The 18,310-nt window shown below is 46.8% G+C and overlaps 1 protein-coding gene across 1 annotated transcript in view; it reads left to right on the top strand.

The window, feature by feature from the left end:
* The window catches only part of GALNT16 (polypeptide N-acetylgalactosaminyltransferase 16), a 357,202-nt gene that overhangs the window by 279,933 nt on the left and 58,959 nt on the right, over positions 1-18,310 (top strand). The window contains exons 8-10 of the mRNA XM_060262949.1: positions 977-1,061; positions 9,832-9,935; positions 11,844-11,970. Coding sequence (XP_060118932.1) covers positions 977-1,061; positions 9,832-9,935; positions 11,844-11,970 — 316 coding nt within the window. The remainder of the gene's footprint in view (positions 1-976; positions 1,062-9,831; positions 9,936-11,843; positions 11,971-18,310) is intronic.

The raw sequence follows: 18,310 nt of genomic DNA, 5'->3' as shown, positions 1-18,310 counted from the left end.
GCCCCCGGGCCACATGTTTGACACCCCTGGACTAGAGACTTCCTTCTTTAAAGAATTAAATATGAGAATTCAGAGATTGTTATAATGCTGGTACATCAATATTCAGTTGCTGATTCAAAATGACTGAAAGAGCCCCCAACTGCCCACATGCAAGAGGGTGGCCACTGCTGGGGAATGGGGCAAAGAAATCTGCCATGTGGAAGCCCTATGGCTGCTGCATTATATTGGCAACTGTAGTGGCAATGGGGAAACTGTACAAACCTGTCCCCTTGTGGAAACCACCCTTTTTGAATCTTTAGAGCCCTTTTCTAATCTTTATTACTGTATCTTCCAAAGTGCAAGTACAAGTTTCAATGTCCCCCCCCCCCCCCCTTTCAGTCCTGTAGATCCCTCTTGCATCCACCTTTATCCCACAGGATCTACCCAGTTTGCAAATATTGTAAATCAGGCAGCATTTTATATGGTGCGCATGGGGAAAAGGCAATTACAGCAAACAGAGAGACTTTGTTCCTGGAAATACATGTCATCCCACTGAGAGTGCTGATTAACGTCTCATAACTTTGGCAGCCAATGAGGCATAGGACAGGCAGAGTGGAGGGCTGAAGCACTAATTATTGCATTTCACTCTGGGAACACACATTGGAAGATCTGGAATGTAACTGAGCACAGACAAATATTACTGAGGAACAGTTTCTATAGAGATACCTTGAAGCCAAGCTGCATGTGTGTATGTTGCTGTTACATAGAAATCTTTTGCTGCTCTCAAATGATATGTGTGAAAGCAGAATTGCCACCATGTAATGGTAAGCTATGCATGGTAATGCTACTCATATCTGTATAACTTGAGGGGTGTTTTTGACATCCCTTAGATGGAGAGAGGGAGCATGTGTTGCTGAGTTTTAAATCACAGATTTTTTACAGAGCATATGAGAATCTGCAAACATGTTTCTCTGTTTTACCCTATTCTGTATTTTAGGATTTGACTGGAGCCTTCACTTTAAGTGGGAGCAGATCCCTATTGAGCAAAAGTTGTCTAGAACAGACCCTACCCAGTCCATAAGGTAAACTCATATGTGTGCAGTATTCCTCTTTGCCCAGAAGAACTTGTCTGGTGAAGGAGCTGCTCTGTTCATTGATGTTTCCATGGGAAGTGTTCAGAGGTCATGTATGGTTCATTTAAGAGCTACAGTTAATCAATATCTATTGTTCCCTGAAGAGTTTTAATATTCCTGACAAACGCTTGCAACTCAATTTGTTAGCTTGAGTGGCCTGCAGACTGCTATAATATGCACATAATGCACTGCATAGTATATTAGTTTTTCAGACAGTAATGAATGTAAGCTGCCATCCCCTGTTGTGAGGTAAGGGAAGTGTCACTGTCCTCATTTTAGGAATGGTTTGCCATTGTGTTATGATACTAATTGCCTCTTTCAAGATGATGTATGCACAAAAATAATTTATGCATCAAGCTGATGTATTGCGGATGAAGGTCCCAAATCTAACCAAATTATGAGGGGTGTGTAGTTAACAATACTTTATGCAGGGCTTGTCTAGACTGCCTGGATTTTTTAGTTATACATTTTTATCTTACCCTTCTTTTAAGGAGGTCAGAATGGCGCATGCAGGGGTGTTAAACTTATTTGTTATGAGCGATGAATCTAACATAAATGTGACCTTGTCAGGCTGGGCTATGTGTGTCATAAAATGTAATGCCAGGTAGCAGAGATATATACTTTATAAAGGACACAGACAAACACATACACTCAGCCTAATCCACCTCATTGGCTTGTTGAGTCTCAGCCAACAGAAGGAAGACAGGTTTGTTTCAGTAGCTCTGCTGTGCAATTGAGAGAGCCTGGCAAAGCTAACTCTCCTTCCCCCACTTCCTCCCCAAGGGAGGAGCTCTGCTCTGTTGTTCCTGTGTGATTGAGCAAGTCTGGCAAAGCAGGTTGTAATGCAGAAGGAAGCAAGAGAGGGAGAAGGAAGAAGACAACAGTGACTTGCTTGCGGGCCTGACAGGAGCCCTCTGGGGGCCTCATTTGGCCCTTGGGCCGCATGATTGATACCCCTGGCGTATAGCATCCTTTCCTCCATTTCAAATTCACAACAACCTTGTGAAGCAGGTTAAGCTGAGAGAAAATGACCAAGCCAAGTCGCCCCATTGAGTATCATGGCGAGTGGGGACTTGAGCCCAGGTCTAGGGATGTGCAAAAAACCCCAAAAACTTGGAATTACACAGATTCGGAAGTATACGAGGGGAAAAAAATTCGGAATCCCGTATATTTCTGAATACCGTATTCGGAATAGCCGCATTATGCGGTAGATGCACAGCTATTTCTGAATATACGGCCCCATTAAACCATATGGGCCATTGAAATCAATGGCAAATAGGGTATATTTGAAGCCGCCTGGAGGGGAGGGGGTTTGAGGGAGAGCCCCAAAATTTGCAGGGAACCTGCAGGGGACGCTCCCCTACAAACCCCCCAAGTCCCAAAAATATTGGGCCAGGGGATCCCATTCCAGGGGCACCCAAAGAGGGTGCCCCCATTCCACCATTATACCCTATGGGCCATTGAAATCAATGGCAACATAGGGCATAATTAGAGGCTACTGCGGGGCAGGGGGTTTGAGGGAGAGCCCCAAAAACTGCAGGGAACCCGCAGGGGACTCTCCCCCACAAAACCCCCAAGTCCCAAAAAGATTGGGCCAGGGGGTCCCTGTCTTTGGGCTCCCCAAAAGGCCCATTGCCAACAATGATGGGGAAAGCCCAATTAGCCACTTCCTCCACTACAATTGCTGTGGGGAAAGTGGCTCTGGCCAGAGGGGGGGTTGAGGGAGAGGCCCCAAAACTGCAGGGCAGCTTCAGGGGACTCCCCAGCATGAAACCCCCCTGGCCCAAAAAGAGTGCACCCATTTGTGGGCACCCCAAAAGGAACACTGCTCCCAATGGTGAGGAAAAACCAATTAGAGCCACTTCCTCACTGTAATTGTTGTGGGAAAAGTGGCTCTGGGAGCAGGAGGTTTTGAGGAGAGCCCCCCAAACTGCTGTGCAGCTTCAGGGCACTGTCCCACACAAAACCCACAAGGCCAAAAAAAAATTGAACCAGGGATTCCAATTCCTGGGGCACCCAAAGCCAAACCTAACTTCACACCAGAGAATCTCTATAGGACCCAAATGCACTACATCCCTCTATCTACTCTATGAACCATGCAGTGCAGGCCTGAAACCAATATAAACCCAGTTGCCAACATCACCGCCACACAAAACAGAATCTGCTCAAGGTCTGCTCTGCAGACCTGGCTGCAGCAAACCCAGATGCCAGCTCTCCAGCCCTGCCCCAAACAACACGGGGAGAGCTGGCCAACCACAACAAGCATGCTGGCTCTGGGTCTCTCACTCAGGTGCCAGCTTCCCTGCCACAGAACACACAATCTACAGATGCCAGCTCTCCAGCCCTGCCCCAAAGAACATGGGGAGTGCTGGCCAAGCACAACATGCTGGCTCTGGGTCTCTCACACAGGTGCCAGCTTCTCTGCCACAGAACACACAATCTACAGATGCCAGCTCTCCAGCCCTGCCCTAAACAACACAACTCTCAAACAAGAGAAGTGGTGGACCGCCACACCTAGCTCCACATCATTCTGTATCTGACACAAACCAAGAAGCATTTTGATTTACCTTGAGTGATTGATGGTTGGCTGGTCCAGGCTCTTTTGCGTTACCCAAGGTGCACCATGAGGAGGCGAGCCAGAATTGCACCCCAAATGAGGAAGATCACTGGGAGGGCCTCAGATTGTGTGAGAGGAAGGCAACCATTCCTTCTCTCTCAGCTCAGCTGTAACACACCAGCATCACTGTCCCATTAAAGGGACCTCAGCATTGGTATGGCTGCTGGCTGCCTGTCATCATCACTGCCACCTCCCTCTTTCTTCCTCCTTCCCCTGAAAAAAAACCTGAGTTATCCTTGCTGAGCCTGTGGGTTCTGTCGGTTACAGTTGGGGGCTGCAATGGCCCTTTCAGTAGGCATGTGTGGATGGGGGACTGGAGAAATTTGGATCGCTTTACAGTTTTTAAACGAGCATTCACTTTTGGTTTGGGGAGGGATGAGGGGTGGGGGATGCACTGCCAATCAATTTGTGAGTGAGTTTTTGAGCTGTCTTTGGACTCTAGTCTATTTTTAGTGGCGGAGCGTTTTACAACCACCTTCCAAGCGCGGGCCAAGAGAGGATGCAGGCACAAGTAGGTGCTCACTTCATTCACTCTCAAAGTCTACATTCAGGGAGCCAAACAGAGGCAAGTTGACCTTCAGGAAGACCAACTGCTCAACTGTCCAGGGTTGCAGGTGATTGCGATGTGGGCAGACAATGTCACCCATATGCGAAAAGACGCACTCGCTTTGCATGCTTGTCGGTGGGCATGAGAGGAACGCCTTGGCCACGGAGGAGAGGGCTGGCCAGATCTCCTCTTTCATGACCCAGTAGTTCAAAGGAGATGCTTCCTGCGGCTTGAGGGGCTCAAAAAGATAGTCCCTCACCATCGCAGCACCTGTCTTTGCTCTCGGTGCCCTACCGCTCCTAGAGGGGCCAACGACCTGCCCGATGAATGTCACCTCAGCACTCTTCGTGGCGTGGGTCTGGTGGGAAACACTGCCTAGCTGGGGAGGTTGGGGATGAACAACAGCAGTGGAAGTGACAGATGAGCTGCTTCCACCCCCCTCCTCCTCAACTACCAGCACTGGGCCTTTCCTGACTCTGGAACGCTCGACCTTCTGGGAGAGCTCTCTCGCCAGCGATCGAACTCGTTGGCCCGCTTGGTGACTGTGCCCTTAAGGCGCGGGTCTAACATGGTTGCCATCATGTAGACTTTATCCTGGGTGAAAGTCTGAAAGCAGGCCTCAAGCCCTTCCTGCAGCCTAACAACCAGGGCGCGCACCACTGGAAGAACCTCTGCACAGCCTTGAGCTGGCACTAGAAACGAGGCCAGGTCCTCACGGGCCATCTGGACCATGGGGATGACCAGTGCGATGCTCGCCGTGTCAGAAGAGAGCATTTCTGTGTAGGTCTTGAAGGGCTCAAGAACCTCCACAGTCTGAGAAATTACCACCCAATCCTCTGAGCCACTTCGTGGGAAGGGCGGGATATAAATCCTAAATAAAATAAATAAATTGGGTGAGACAGTTCTCATCCCGAAAGACCCTTGTCTCAGAGACAAAGGGCTGTTCTCTGCTCCAGCATGCGCTCCAGCATGGCACAGGTGGAGTTCCAGCGTGTGCTGACATCACCGATCAGGCAGTGCCCTGGCACGCAGTCAGTGTCTGTTTCTCACGCAGCCGATACGAGTCCGTATTGCTGCGTGAGAAGTGACCCGTGATGTGCCGACATTTCTGGAGCAGAAGTCGGTACTCATGGGTCGCGGCTAGATACAGACGATCCTGGTTCTTCGTCTGGCCCAATGCGTCCTTAACCATGAGGTGGAGAAGGTGGGCCACGCAAGGAAGGCGTTTTAGGCCTTGATGCTGGACAGCCGCCTTGATGTTGGAGCCACCATCAGTCACCACAAAGCCCGTGGCAACGCCCCTGCCTACCCAGCCCTCTAACTGCCGTGAGAGGATGGCTCTGAGAGTGTCCGCCGTGTGCGGCGCATCGACTGCTTCGGCGTGCAGCAAGGCCCAGCGATAGCTGGCCCGGCGGCCCTGACCCTGCCTGTCGCTACTGCCACCCCCACCCTGCAGCTCTCTGGGTTGCCACCAATGTGCAGTCAGGGAGAAATACCCCTTGAATGCATGTTGGGATCTCCAGATATCTGAGGTGAAATGAACAGTCCCCCATGGCAGCACGGGACAAATGCTCCTTCACCACAGATCTGGTCACTTTGAAAACAGCTGGCACAATGGTCCTGCTAAGGGTTGGTTCTAGCAGGAACTTTGTACCAGGGTGCCAGGTACTTGAGCAACCCTAGCACCCCAGGATTTGTGACCACTGAAAATGGAAGCCCATGGGCGATTGACCTGGCAAGGTTCCAGGCCATCACCCTCCTGCCGTACCTGATTCCCCCTTTTGGCACAGAGGTGCCAACCCTACCAAACATCTCAGGCAGAGATGCCTGGCGTCCCTGTTCTCCCACTGAATGCTCCTGGAGAGCGGATGTAGTCGCGATGGGACGGACCTCCTGGCTGGGTGGTGTTGGCCGCTTGGGCACCACAGCACCAGCCTGCTTCTCCCCCTTAAAAAGCACCCCTGGGTGGTGCTTCCGCAGGTGATTCCGCATCCCCCCTCGGGGTCAGGTGGGTAGGGTCCCGTCCACGACTGATCCGGGCCCTGCACAGCTTGCACTGCGCATAGTGTGGATCCTCCATAAGTTGGAAAAGCTTCCAGACTTCGGAGGTGAATGGATGCCCAAACTGACTGCCAGGTTGGGTGTCCGGAGCCACCTCCTTTGAGGTGCTCAGGGCAGACACATCATGTCTCGGGGTGGCAGGAGGGGCTGGCCGCTGGGGGGAAGTGGGCGGAGATGGAGGCACCTCGTGTGTCTCCATCTCTTCCCCCTCCACCCCATGCGGCTTCCCCTCCTGGCCATCCCCTGAAGGACTGCTGGTGCCCGAAGGAACCGAAGAAGGGGGCTGGTCCTCCTCAACCAGCTTCTCCTCCAGCTCCTGCATGACACTCTGCACCCTCCTTGGGGTGATTGTTTTGGACAGAAAACTGTCCCCAAAGCTCATCTCCAAGGAGGGCTGCTCTTGCTGCCCCTCCTCCGGCTGCTGAGGCTGAGCGACATCAGCTGGAGGAGAGACTGCCTGAGCAGCAGACCCCTCTGCAGTGCCAGCACCTAATGGCACCTCTGCTGGGGGCGCCCCAGCAGCAGCCTCGATGAAGGGCCCAAGGTGGGCCTTCTTCTTCATCACACTCCGGCCAGAGTTCGGAGTGCTGGTAGGCGGCTGTGGAGTGGCCCCACGCACAGGTGGGGGGAAACCTGGGTTCTCCCCCTCCCCTCCACCCTTCTAGTCTTTTCCTTGACCTTGCCCCCAGGGCCCCTCTTCTGCTGCCTGTCACTCATGTCACCCTTGGCCAGTCTCACAGAACCTGAACTGAGAGTGGTTTTTTTTACAAACCTAACTCACTTCACTGTACCCTGAACCAACAGGTGCCCTGACTTCTTTTTAAGAACCCTCCCACCAAAACTTGTTTGTTTGTTTTTTTGGTCCGTAACTTGTCCCTCTTTGGGTTGGAGTAGTAGTAGTCTGGTAAAGTTTAGGAGACTAGGTGACCCTGCCTCTACCTGGCTACAGTTTTTAAAAGGCTACCTTGAGATGAAGGCAATCCTTGTTATATCCTCCTAGTTAAACTTCTTCTAACTAGATCATGAGACATACCTGATTTCCTTGCAAACTAGAAATCAGGTGTCCCCTATAACTTGAGAGAAGCTGTGGTTTACCCTATGGAAATCTAAGGATGCACCGGCTTTCAGTGGCTGAAAGCAAGATGCACTGCTGCAACCCTAGTCTCTTTAAAAGGGAGCCTGATGTGGCCTAGTAGTCATGCTGCCTTTTATGAGAAACCTAAAATCTTTTAAAATCACCCCTATCTGGCCTACTTGAATTTTGAAAGGAGATAAAGCCCTAAACTGGATTAATTTTTTTTAAATTTCGAAAAACACAATCCCTAAAAACACCCTTATTAGTGGGGCAGCCTATTTAGTGGCCCTAGCCAAACCGAAAGCACACTCAGACTCCAAAAATCACTCTATAAAAACATGAAAGTGACCCAGCCCACACAGCCCACACACACCCTCGCCAACCCCCACACCAACCAGAGGTAATTTAAAAAAACCAAAACAAAACCAGCATAATCAGAAAAGGCCAAGCAACTCAACTGTTAAAAAAGTGGCCTTTTCACCAATACGAAAGCTCAGGCTAAATCAGTCAACACCACCCCCCCCCCAAAAAAAATAAACCAGGAAAAGGGACAACAGAAGGCCAAGCAACTCAACTGTTAAAAAAGTGGCCTTTTCACCAATAAGAAACCTCAGGCCAAATCAGTCAACAACACCCCCCCCCCCAAAACCAGAACCAGGAAAAGGGGACAAAGGTGGCCTTTTAAACAATGAAAATTAGGCCAATCAGCACACACCCCTCCCAAGAACCAGAAGAGAAAAGGAACAGCCGCACAACACAGCAGCAACAAATCAAACACAGAATACTTTTAAAACAGTAAAAAACTTAACTTTTAACAATACAGGAACTTTGGCATCCCCTTCCCCCCATAAAAAGCCTTCACCCTAACCCCAAGAAATCCAAGCCACCCAAATCAGCAAAAGTAAAAGGACACTGCACTTTTAAAAGTCCTCTCACTAAATTAAGATATGGGCAAATTGGCAAACCCCACCCCACCCCAGGCCCCCTCCCCAAGCACAAACCCCTAACCCCAAATAAGGTACCCCACCTCCACCACCACCCAAATCTGGATAAGTAAAGGGACTCTGAGTCTTAAAAAGTCCTTTTACCAACTAAAATAAAAACAAGAACCCCAAGACTGTCTTACCTTTGAAGTCTTCTCTACTCCAGGCAAGTCTGGTGAGGCTGAGAGAGCAGCAGCAGCTGAGGCCAAGGACCAGCCAGCACAGCACAATCTCTCTCTAAACACACACCACAGACCACCACAGCAGCAATGGAGGAGTCCAGCCAGGCAGACTCCTTAAAAAGATTCTCTGGCCCTACAGAGAGCAGTTTCAAAAAATAGCACTGCTCTCTGATTGGCTAGACAACAGTGCTTACTTGGATACCCAAGTAAGCAAAAGATCAAAAGAACAACAATGTGTCTGATGGCTGGGCCATCAGCTACACAACAGCCCTGCAAAGCATGCATTTGCAATGCATTTTGCAAATGCATGCTTTGGATTGGCTGCTGGGGCTCCTCTTCCCCCTCCCCCCACTCCCTGATCCCAGGGAGGCTATGGGAGAGGTGGGAAAAGGCTACCAAAGGCAGGAAAGTAGGCAAACAGCTCCCCTGAGTGGTGATTCGGCGGCTGATTCGGTTCGGCCGAACCAAATGCACACCTCTACCCAGGTCCCACTGCATTGAATCCAGCATTCTAACCACTGCATAGTGCTCTGGTGCAACCTTTTCAGCCTCTGCAGGCCAACCATGAAAGTGTGTTAGCTTGTTACAGGCCCTTCTGTTACTCATGGATAGCTAAGATCAACTGAGTTTTGTTTCCTGGAAAAAAATTTACAGCACTTCGCCAGCTTCTCAGATAGGAACTAGAGGGTAAAGCTGGGAGCAAAAGAAGCACTAAAAATCATATAATGTGACCTAAGGCTAATGCATACATAACTGGTTACCATGCTTAAGGGATCAAGTGAGGCTGTGTTCCTCCCTTTCTCTCCCTGGTCTTTGATATGAATTCTCCCTCTTTTCTTAACCAGAGTTAAGTGGTGCATTGGCACAGACATTAATGGTGTTTGTGGCTAAACAGGCTCCTTAATTAACCAGGATTCCAAAATAGTTTTAGAAACTCGTTCAGCAAACTTTGTTTGAATATAAGCCTAGCTTATTTTAACCATGAGGTGATAGTGAAATTCACATCAGGGAGAGGAGATGGATGGAGGGGAAGAGTTATGAGATCCCACAGTTGTATTTGGAGCTCTTCAGCTTGATTAAGAAATTGCTCCTGTTATATGGGCACAAGCCCTTGTAATAATTTCTGAGGACTATGGTTATTCTTTATAAATCACTGTACAGATAATATTAGAATATTATTTTGTATTACTATGAAATTTTCTTTTGAGTATAAGGTTATTTTATTAATATTAGATGTGTTGATATTTTCCCCAGAACACCTGTCATAGCAGGAGGCATCTTTGTAATCAACAAGTCTTGGTTTAACCATCTGGGAAAATATGACACTCAGATGGACATCTGGGGAGGAGAGAACTTTGGTGAGTTGCTGCCTCGACTTCTTCTATTCCCTGTTCCTCTCATCAGTCTTTCACAAATCATTTGTGTGACTCCTGGTCAAACAACAACATACATTTTCTCCTGGTTGCAGATTGGGGCTCTGTCCATCATTCAAGAGCTACTTTCAGATTGATAAGATCTGTTTTCTGCCACCACTCTGCAGATCTATGCTATGCATATGTCAATATTGTTATACAAACTGCTGGACAAATTCTTGGCAAGATCTATGTTATTATAATAATAATACTTTTTATTTATATCCCGCCCTCCCCGCAAAGCAGGCTCAGGGCGGCTCACAACACGTAAATACAATGTACAGTAAAACCATATACAATAATTACAATTTCAATTATAAAATCATCCTTAAGATCATTAAAACTTACATTAAGATTAACATTATGGTGCTATAGTTAAGATCTTCCATAAAATCCAGTGACTAAAACGTAAAACATATCCAGCAGGACTTTCTTGGCTCGGTATTAAGTGAAGGCTATTTTAAAGAGGTGGGTCTTGCAGGCCCTGCGGAATTGGTCTAAACATCGCAGGGCCCATACCTCCTCCGGGAGTTGGTTCCACAGTAGGGGAGCTGCTATGGAGAAGGCCCAATCCCGGGTGGTCTTCAATCTGGCCTCCCTTGGCCCAGGGATATTCAGCTGGTTCTTTCCAGCTGACCTCAGCGCTCTCTGGGGTTCATACGGGGAAAGACGGTCCCTCAAGTAGACAGGTCCTCGGCCATATAGGGCTTTAAAGGTAATAACCAGCACCTTGTAACGAACTCGGTACACCACCGGCAGCCAGTGCAGTCCGCGCAGCCCCGGCTGTATGTGCTCCCATCTTGGGAGCCCCAACAACAGCCTAGCCGCTGCGTTCTGCACCAGCTGCAGCCGCTGAGTTCGGCACAAGGGCAGCCCCATGTAGAGGGCGTTACAGTAGTCCAGTCTCGAGGTGACTGTAGCATGGATCACCGTTGCTAGGTCCTGGTGCCCAAGGAAGGGGGCCAACTGCTTCGCCCGTCGAAGGTGAAAAAACGCGGACTTGGCAGTGGCCGCTATCTGTGCCTCCATTGATAATGAAGGCTCCAGAAGAACCCCCAAGCTCTTGACCCTATGGGCCGCTTTCAGCGGTACACCGTCAAAAGCTGGAGGGGGATTTCCCTTCCCAGGGCACCACAGTCCAAGCAAAGGACCTCTGTCTTCGTTGGATTCAACTTCAACCCACTCATTGGCTTGCATGCATGTGCGTACATGAATACTCTCTGGGGACATACTTGTCTGGATAGGGATCTAGATCTGGGAAATTTCTTGGAAATTGTATGTTAGATTAAACAGGCTAAGGGTTTCACAATGTTTACATTAATTGTAGATATACGTAGTATGGATGTGCATTCAGCATAAACAAAGCCAAAAAAAATATCAAAAAATTACCCTACCGGCATTTTCCAAGTATTCTTCCTTGGGAGAGCTAGGAAACCTAGGAAACCACAGAACTGCAACAACAATTTAGTGCAGCCCTCTCTCCTTGACACTGCACTTTAGACACAAAGAAAATATCTGGTAATACAGGTATAGCTCTCTCCCATAACATGCAGTTTGTCTCTAAAATCTGTCTAAAAAGGCAAGATTAATCTACACATCTGATCAGAGAGACTAGGGAGGGGGAACAAGTTGGTGGAAGGGCAGGATTTTTCCCATCCCAGAGAAAGTCATTGACACAATGCAACCAAATTCTCTCTTTCTGTTACTTCACCCATTCTTTCTCTTGTATATACTTTTGGCTGTGCAGACTGAAAAAGGCAAAATTGCTGAGATATAATATCTTAGAATTCTGTTTTGTTTGGATAAAATTTGTGGTTTCTTGGTTTATGTTGTAACACTATGGGTCTTTTCTAGAGCTTTCCTTCAGAGTTTGGATGTGTGGAGGCAACTTGGAGATCGTTCCCTGCAGTCGTGTGGGCCACGTTTTCAGGAAACGCCACCCGTATGACTTCCCTGAGGGCAATGCACTGACTTATATCAAGTAGGCATGGGTTATTCCTTGACCCCAGTTCAGAAAATAGGAAGGTGCTATGCAGAAGCAGTTAGGTGTGACTGCAGCATGGAATCTTCCCTAGGGAAAGAAATGGGATGGAAGACAAGTCCTTGAGACATGTTGTGAGGTCTTTTTTCGATACAGGAGCGTCACAGTGAATCTAAGAGTTTATTAATTCTATTTGGATATGCCTGGCCAAACTGACACATACTTTCCTGTATTTATATATTCTGACTTCTTGTCAATATTTCCCTAATGGTCAGGGAACAATATTTTAAAGTACAGTCATTTCATTAGGAACTTTACTTTGAGACTTAAGGGTGCTGCTGATTTAACACTTCTAATATTGGGAGAAGCACTTTAACTAATGCAGTATAGTGGGTCAGATATTTTTTCAATTAAATAGTTTATTGAAACATAATGGCTTGGGTCTCATCTAAAAATTCCTCTTGTGGAAGGGGGTGATTTTCACCAATTCCCACACACACACACACAGCAGACCATCAACTCCCCCCAAGCTATTCCTGGAGGTCCCCTATCCCCCTAGGAACAGAATTTTGGGAGACATTTTAGGTTGCAGAGGAGGCATATGGAAATCCTTTTGTCCAGGAAATTTTAGAGCCAATAAGATATATTTTGCAGTATGTTCCAATGTAATGCCAAGGAAAACTATTAATGTTTTGCATATCTGGAGTATGACTCTCTCTATTTGTAAAGTTCTGTCAAGTCACAACTGATTTATGGAAACCCAAGCAAGGGGCTTTCAAGGCAAGTAAGCAGCAGAGGTAGTTTGCCATTGCTTTCCTCTGTAGAAGTCTTCTGTGATGGTCTCCCAAGTGCTGATCCTGCTTAGTTTCTGAGCTATACCATGCCACCTTCCTTCCCAGAGCATGACTATACAAAAATAGTATAGGTAGCCAATATGTGTGACGGTGTAAATTTCTTCACAAAATTTGCTAAAACACTGATTCCTTTGACTGGAAGTAGACATTATTGGAAAGTCATAGCTGTTGCCCAGAACAGCAGATCTTACATCTTCTTTCCACCTGCTACATCCAGTCATATGAAACATGTGATATTATTTTGCCACACTTCAAGTTTCCATAACCCACAAACGTACACCAGTGAAGTCATGGGGGTGGGGAAAGTGGTAGTACAAAGATGTCCCATCACAGATTCTGGATTATTAGATATTGCCAGTGGAGTTGAGAATCCAAGGGCCTGATGTTTTCACATCTTCTTCATAATGTTTGATCGAAACCCTACATACATACGTATGTGCTGTCAAGTCACAGCTAACACGACAACCCTGGAAAGGGGCTTTCAAGGCAAGTGTGAAGCAGAGGTGGTTTGCCATTGCCTGCCTTTGCAGAGTCTTCCATGGTGGTCCCCTAAGTATCAACCCTGCTCAGCTTCCAAGATCTGATGAGACTGAAGCCTTCCCTTCCATTCAAGTCCTGCTCATCCTTTAAAAAGAAAAACCAACTAAATGCCACCTGGAATTATAAATAAACTTTATTATTCAAAGGTCTAACATCTTTTCTTGAATGGTATTTTTTTTCCAAGAGAGAAGTGAAGACAATGTCACCCAATTATGCCACATCACTGCAGCCCTTTGTGACTCATGGCATTTTGTTCCTGAAACTCCTGCCAACTTCTAACATCAACTTTTTAGAGGCCTCAGGGCTGCTGGGGAAAGGCACAGGTGGGAAATATCGATCTTCTGCTCATCTTCTGTTCAGCATGAAACGTCACCATAGTTAAGGTTATTTAAACCCCCAACAGGATTTCATTTTTTCCCATTCACTTTATCAGGGGTCTTATTGACCACAGTATCTTTGTGAGTAGTGCTTCCGAATTAAGAATACACTCAGAATAGGGGTGGGCTAGGACAAAATAGAACAAGTGATTCTATTGTTGTAGAAAAGGATGATTACCAAACCTTATTATATCAGATTTCATGATTAAATCAGACTGAATCCTTAGCTGTGGTACCTTCAGTGAGCAGTTCAGTTTGCATTCTTCTGCAGGAGAAAAGCTAAATAAATGCTACAAACCCCTTCAGAATTAACTCTTGGTATGCTGTATAGCATAATGTTTAGTTATTTTGTATTTCAGTGCACAAAGACTTAGAAGAAGAAGAAGACTGCAGATTTATACCCCGCCCTTCTTTCTGAATCAGAGACTCAGAGCGGCTTACAGTCCCCTATATCTTCTCCCCCCACAAAAGACACACTGTGAAGTGGGTGGGGCTGAGAGGGCTCTCACAGCAGCTGCTCTTTCAAGGACAACTCCTGTGATAGCTATGGCTAACCCATGGCCATTCCAGCAGGTGTAAGTGGAAGAGTGGGGAATCAAACCCGATTCTCCCAGATAAGAGTCCACACACTTAACCACTACATCAAACTGTCTCTTATTTTGAAGAGGTTTCTGATTTTTTGTTTCTGTGTGGCTGAAAAGCACGATTGTGTTCCTCTACTACATAGAAACAAACAAAATATAATAAGAAGTCTCTTCAAACATAGCGGTGTGTGCCAAAAAACATGTTATTTTGGTTACTGCAGCACACAAGGGGCAAATTTAGAAAGGGTTTTGTTTTTAATTCTTTTTGCTTCTGTGTAGCCACTCAGTGGTGTACTTTTCTTAGGATCCTCCAGTTTTGAGTTTGCAAGAAGTGTATCCCCATGGGGCTTTAAAATAATGCATGTGTGAACTGGGAGATATTATTCTGCCTTTTCTCCTTGGTTTCTGCTCCTTGAAATTCCAAAGAAGATCATTGGAGCAAAAATCAAAGAGTAAAGCAAGAATGAATCCCAACTGAGACAGAGCTCAGAGAGTCTCCTTAACCTTAATATGAAGCATGAAGTTGCACATCAAAGGCAGTTTTACATATTTTTGCTTTCCTTGTGCCTCCCAAACTTGCAAGAGGGTTAGGAGATTACAACAGAGACATCTCCCAGATGTCTCATAGGGGTGCATCAGGTTTTAATAGTGTAACAAGGGCAACTGACTACATTCCATATTAAAGGGGCATTTTAAAACTAGTGAACCTATAGTGATAATGGAAATTGAAAGTAAGACTACATATTGGGGTGGATCCAGCAAAGAGTTTCCATGGGCACAAGGACGTCAGCCTACAGAGTATGATTTTTAGGGTCCTCCAGCAGGCCAAAATGTTCTCCCAAATCCTTTTCCTGGAGTTGTCCTCTCCCCCAAGTTTCAGAAGGGATTTTTTGTTTGGTTCAGGCAGTGTAAAACTCATTGGGGGTGATTCTGCGCTGCTTGCTTGCCTTGGTATTTCTGTGGGTCTGTTTCCTCCTGCTCAGATTTTTTATTTCCGCATCAGTCTCCCCCCACCCTTCCATCCACAGGATTGGTTTCTGCATTAATGTTATCCCAGAGCATGCCCAGTCACTCTTCCACCCACAATGTTTCGTCACTAAAAGCTTCACCTCCCCCTTTTTTATTCCTGGGAAGGTGTGGTTTCGATACAACACAACCAATTGGAAGCAACCTTACAGGTTGCATTGTTTTATGTGCTTGCTTTAAACCAGCACGCTGATTGGCTGGCGGTATTACCGCCAGTGCTTGAAATGCTTTGTTTTCAGTAAAGTCTGAGAATCGCCATCTTTGTCCCTATTTGCAACCACAGGGCTGAGGCATGGCGGCAAACAGACATCAGAGAGCGCTTGTAGCGATCTCATCCCTATTTCAAGTCGTGGCTGAGGAGTGGGGGAGGGAAGGAGGTAGCCATGCTGTTGGTTTCTCTGGATGCCTTCCTCTAGAGCTAATCCACCAACAGGCATTATGCCTGGAGCTGCACTTGAGAAACAGGCCAGTAGCAGTGACTACCTACTTCCTCGTTCCTCCTCTTCCTGTCTTTAATTCTGGCTTCCCTCCTGCAATGCAGCTGCCAACCTCGCCTCACTCTTCGGGCGTTTTACTACATTTTAAAATAAACTTTTTAATAAATGTATGAGAAGCAAATCCCACTGAATAAAGGAAGAAAAGAGTGGGCTGATCTGGAAGCAAAACTTGGGCACCTCACATTTCCAAAGAGAAAGCGTGTTGATGTACTCTTGGGGGGTGGGGGTGGCGAGCCTTCCTCTTTCAACTACAAGGGCTTCCTGGGGCCAGCGCTGTGTGTGTCTCACCCCACAGCAGCACAGGGACGTACTAAAATAAATGACAGGATTACCCATTGAAAACAATGGGAGAGGTTGGATTGCCCATTGGCTATAATAGGAGAAAAGATTGCCAATTAACTTGCATGGGCTCCATTGAAATACATTGAAGCGCAAAAATAGTTGTAATCAAAATGCGGAATGAATTTTCCAGGAAAGTCAAGATAACCTACAAGTGCCCTGGAATGGGATTGCCAGGGTGCAGGGTAGATTGCCAGCCCCTGGGACTGGCACAGGTGTTCTGGGTTTGGATTGCCAGGGGGCAGAGTGGATTTCCAGCCTCTGGGACTGGATTGCCAGGTGGCAATCCAGTCCCAGAGGCTGGCAATCCACTATGCCACCTTGTAATCCAGTCCCAGAAGCTGTTAATGCACTCTGCCAGCTGGATTGGAATCTACCCTCCCCCCGGCAATCCCATTCCAAGGCACTTGTAGGTTATCTAGACTTTCCTGGAAAATCCATCCTGCATTTTAATTGCAACCGTTTTGGGGCTTCTATGTTTTTTGAGCTAGTCACCCCACAGCAACACAGCCCCAGTGCCCTTTAAGGGCTGAGTTCCACCAACGGCACCTGACTGGCACCTGGGAGAGGGGGAGAAAACTTTGTGGTCGTGTCTTCAAAGGCTTCTTAGAAAGCTTGAGAGTCATGGAGTAAAAGGACAGGTCCTCTTGTGGATCAAAAACTGGCTGAGTAATAGGAAGCAGAGAGTGAGTATAAATGGGCAGTCTTCGCAGTGGAGGACGGTAAGCAGTGGGGTGCCGCAGGGCTCGGTACTGGGTCCCATCCTCTTTAACTTGTTCATAAATGATTTAGAGTTGGGAGTGAGCAGTGAAGTGGCCAAATTTGCGGATGACACTAAATTGTTCAGGGTGGTGAGAACCAGAGAGGATTGTGAGGAACTCCAAAGGGATCTGTTGAGGCTGGGTGAGTGGGCGTCAACGTGGCAGATGCGGTTCAATGTGGCCAAGTGCAAAGTAATGCACATTGGGGCCAAGAATCCCAGCTACAAATACAAGTTGATGGGGTGTGAACTGGCAGAGACAGACCAAGAGAGAGATCTTGGGGTCGTGGTAGATAACTCACTGAAAATGTCAAGGCAGTGTGCGTTTGCAATAAAAAAGGCCAACGCCATGCTGGGAATTATTAGGAAGGGAATTGAAAACAAATCAGCCAGTATCATAATGCCTCTGTATAAATCGATGGTGCGGTCTCATTTGGAGTACTGTGTGCAGTTCTGGTCGCCGCACCTCAAAAAGGATATTATAGCATTGGAGAAAGTTCAGAAAAGGGCAACTAAAATGATTAAAGGGCTGGAACACCTTCCCTATGAAGAAAGGTTGAAACGCTTAGGGCTCTTTAGCTTGGAGAAACGTCGACTGAGGGGTGACATGATGGAAGTTTACAAGATAATGCATGGGATGGAGAAAGTAGAGAAAGAAGTACTTTTCTCCCTTTCTCACAATACAAGAACTCGTGGGCATTCGATGAAATTGCTGAGCAGACAGGTTAAAACGGATAAAAGGAAGTACTTCTTCACCCAAAGGGTGATTAACATGTGGAATTCACTGCCACAGGAGGTGGTGGCGTCCACAAGCATAGCCACCTTCAAGAAGGGGTTAGATAAAAATATGGAGCAGAGGTCCATCAGTGGCTATTAGCCACAGTGTGTGTGTGTGTGTGTGTATATATATATATATATATATATATATATATATATATATATATATATATATATATATATATATATATATATATATATATATATATATATATATATATATATATATATTTGGCCGCTGTGTGACACAGAATGTTGGACTGGATGGGCCATTGGCCTGATCTAACATGGCTTCTCTTATGTTCTTATGTTCTTATGTCTGGGGTTCTTGCCACATCACAGCAGGCACATCAGAAGAGGAGGAATGGAGGGTATGATCACCAGGATAGGGTGGAAAAATAGCCCTGAACGCAAGAGTTCCACTCACACAGTCCTGGCTTGACAGCTGAATCAAAAAAGGGAAATCTGGAAAAACCTGTAAAAAGAGGAGGAAAACCCACTTGCAACTTAACAAAACCTGGAGCTAAACCCAGATCCAGATTGGCATGTGGGAAACTTTCCAAACTCCAAATTACTTTTTCATCCT

This window comes from Heteronotia binoei, chromosome 21, assembly GCF_032191835.1.
Source record: "Heteronotia binoei isolate CCM8104 ecotype False Entrance Well chromosome 21, APGP_CSIRO_Hbin_v1, whole genome shotgun sequence".
Classification (NCBI taxonomy): domain Eukaryota; kingdom Metazoa; phylum Chordata; class Lepidosauria; order Squamata; family Gekkonidae; genus Heteronotia; species Heteronotia binoei.
Note: the sequence above shows the minus strand (reverse complement) of the source record. Positions and strands in the feature narration are given on the sequence as shown.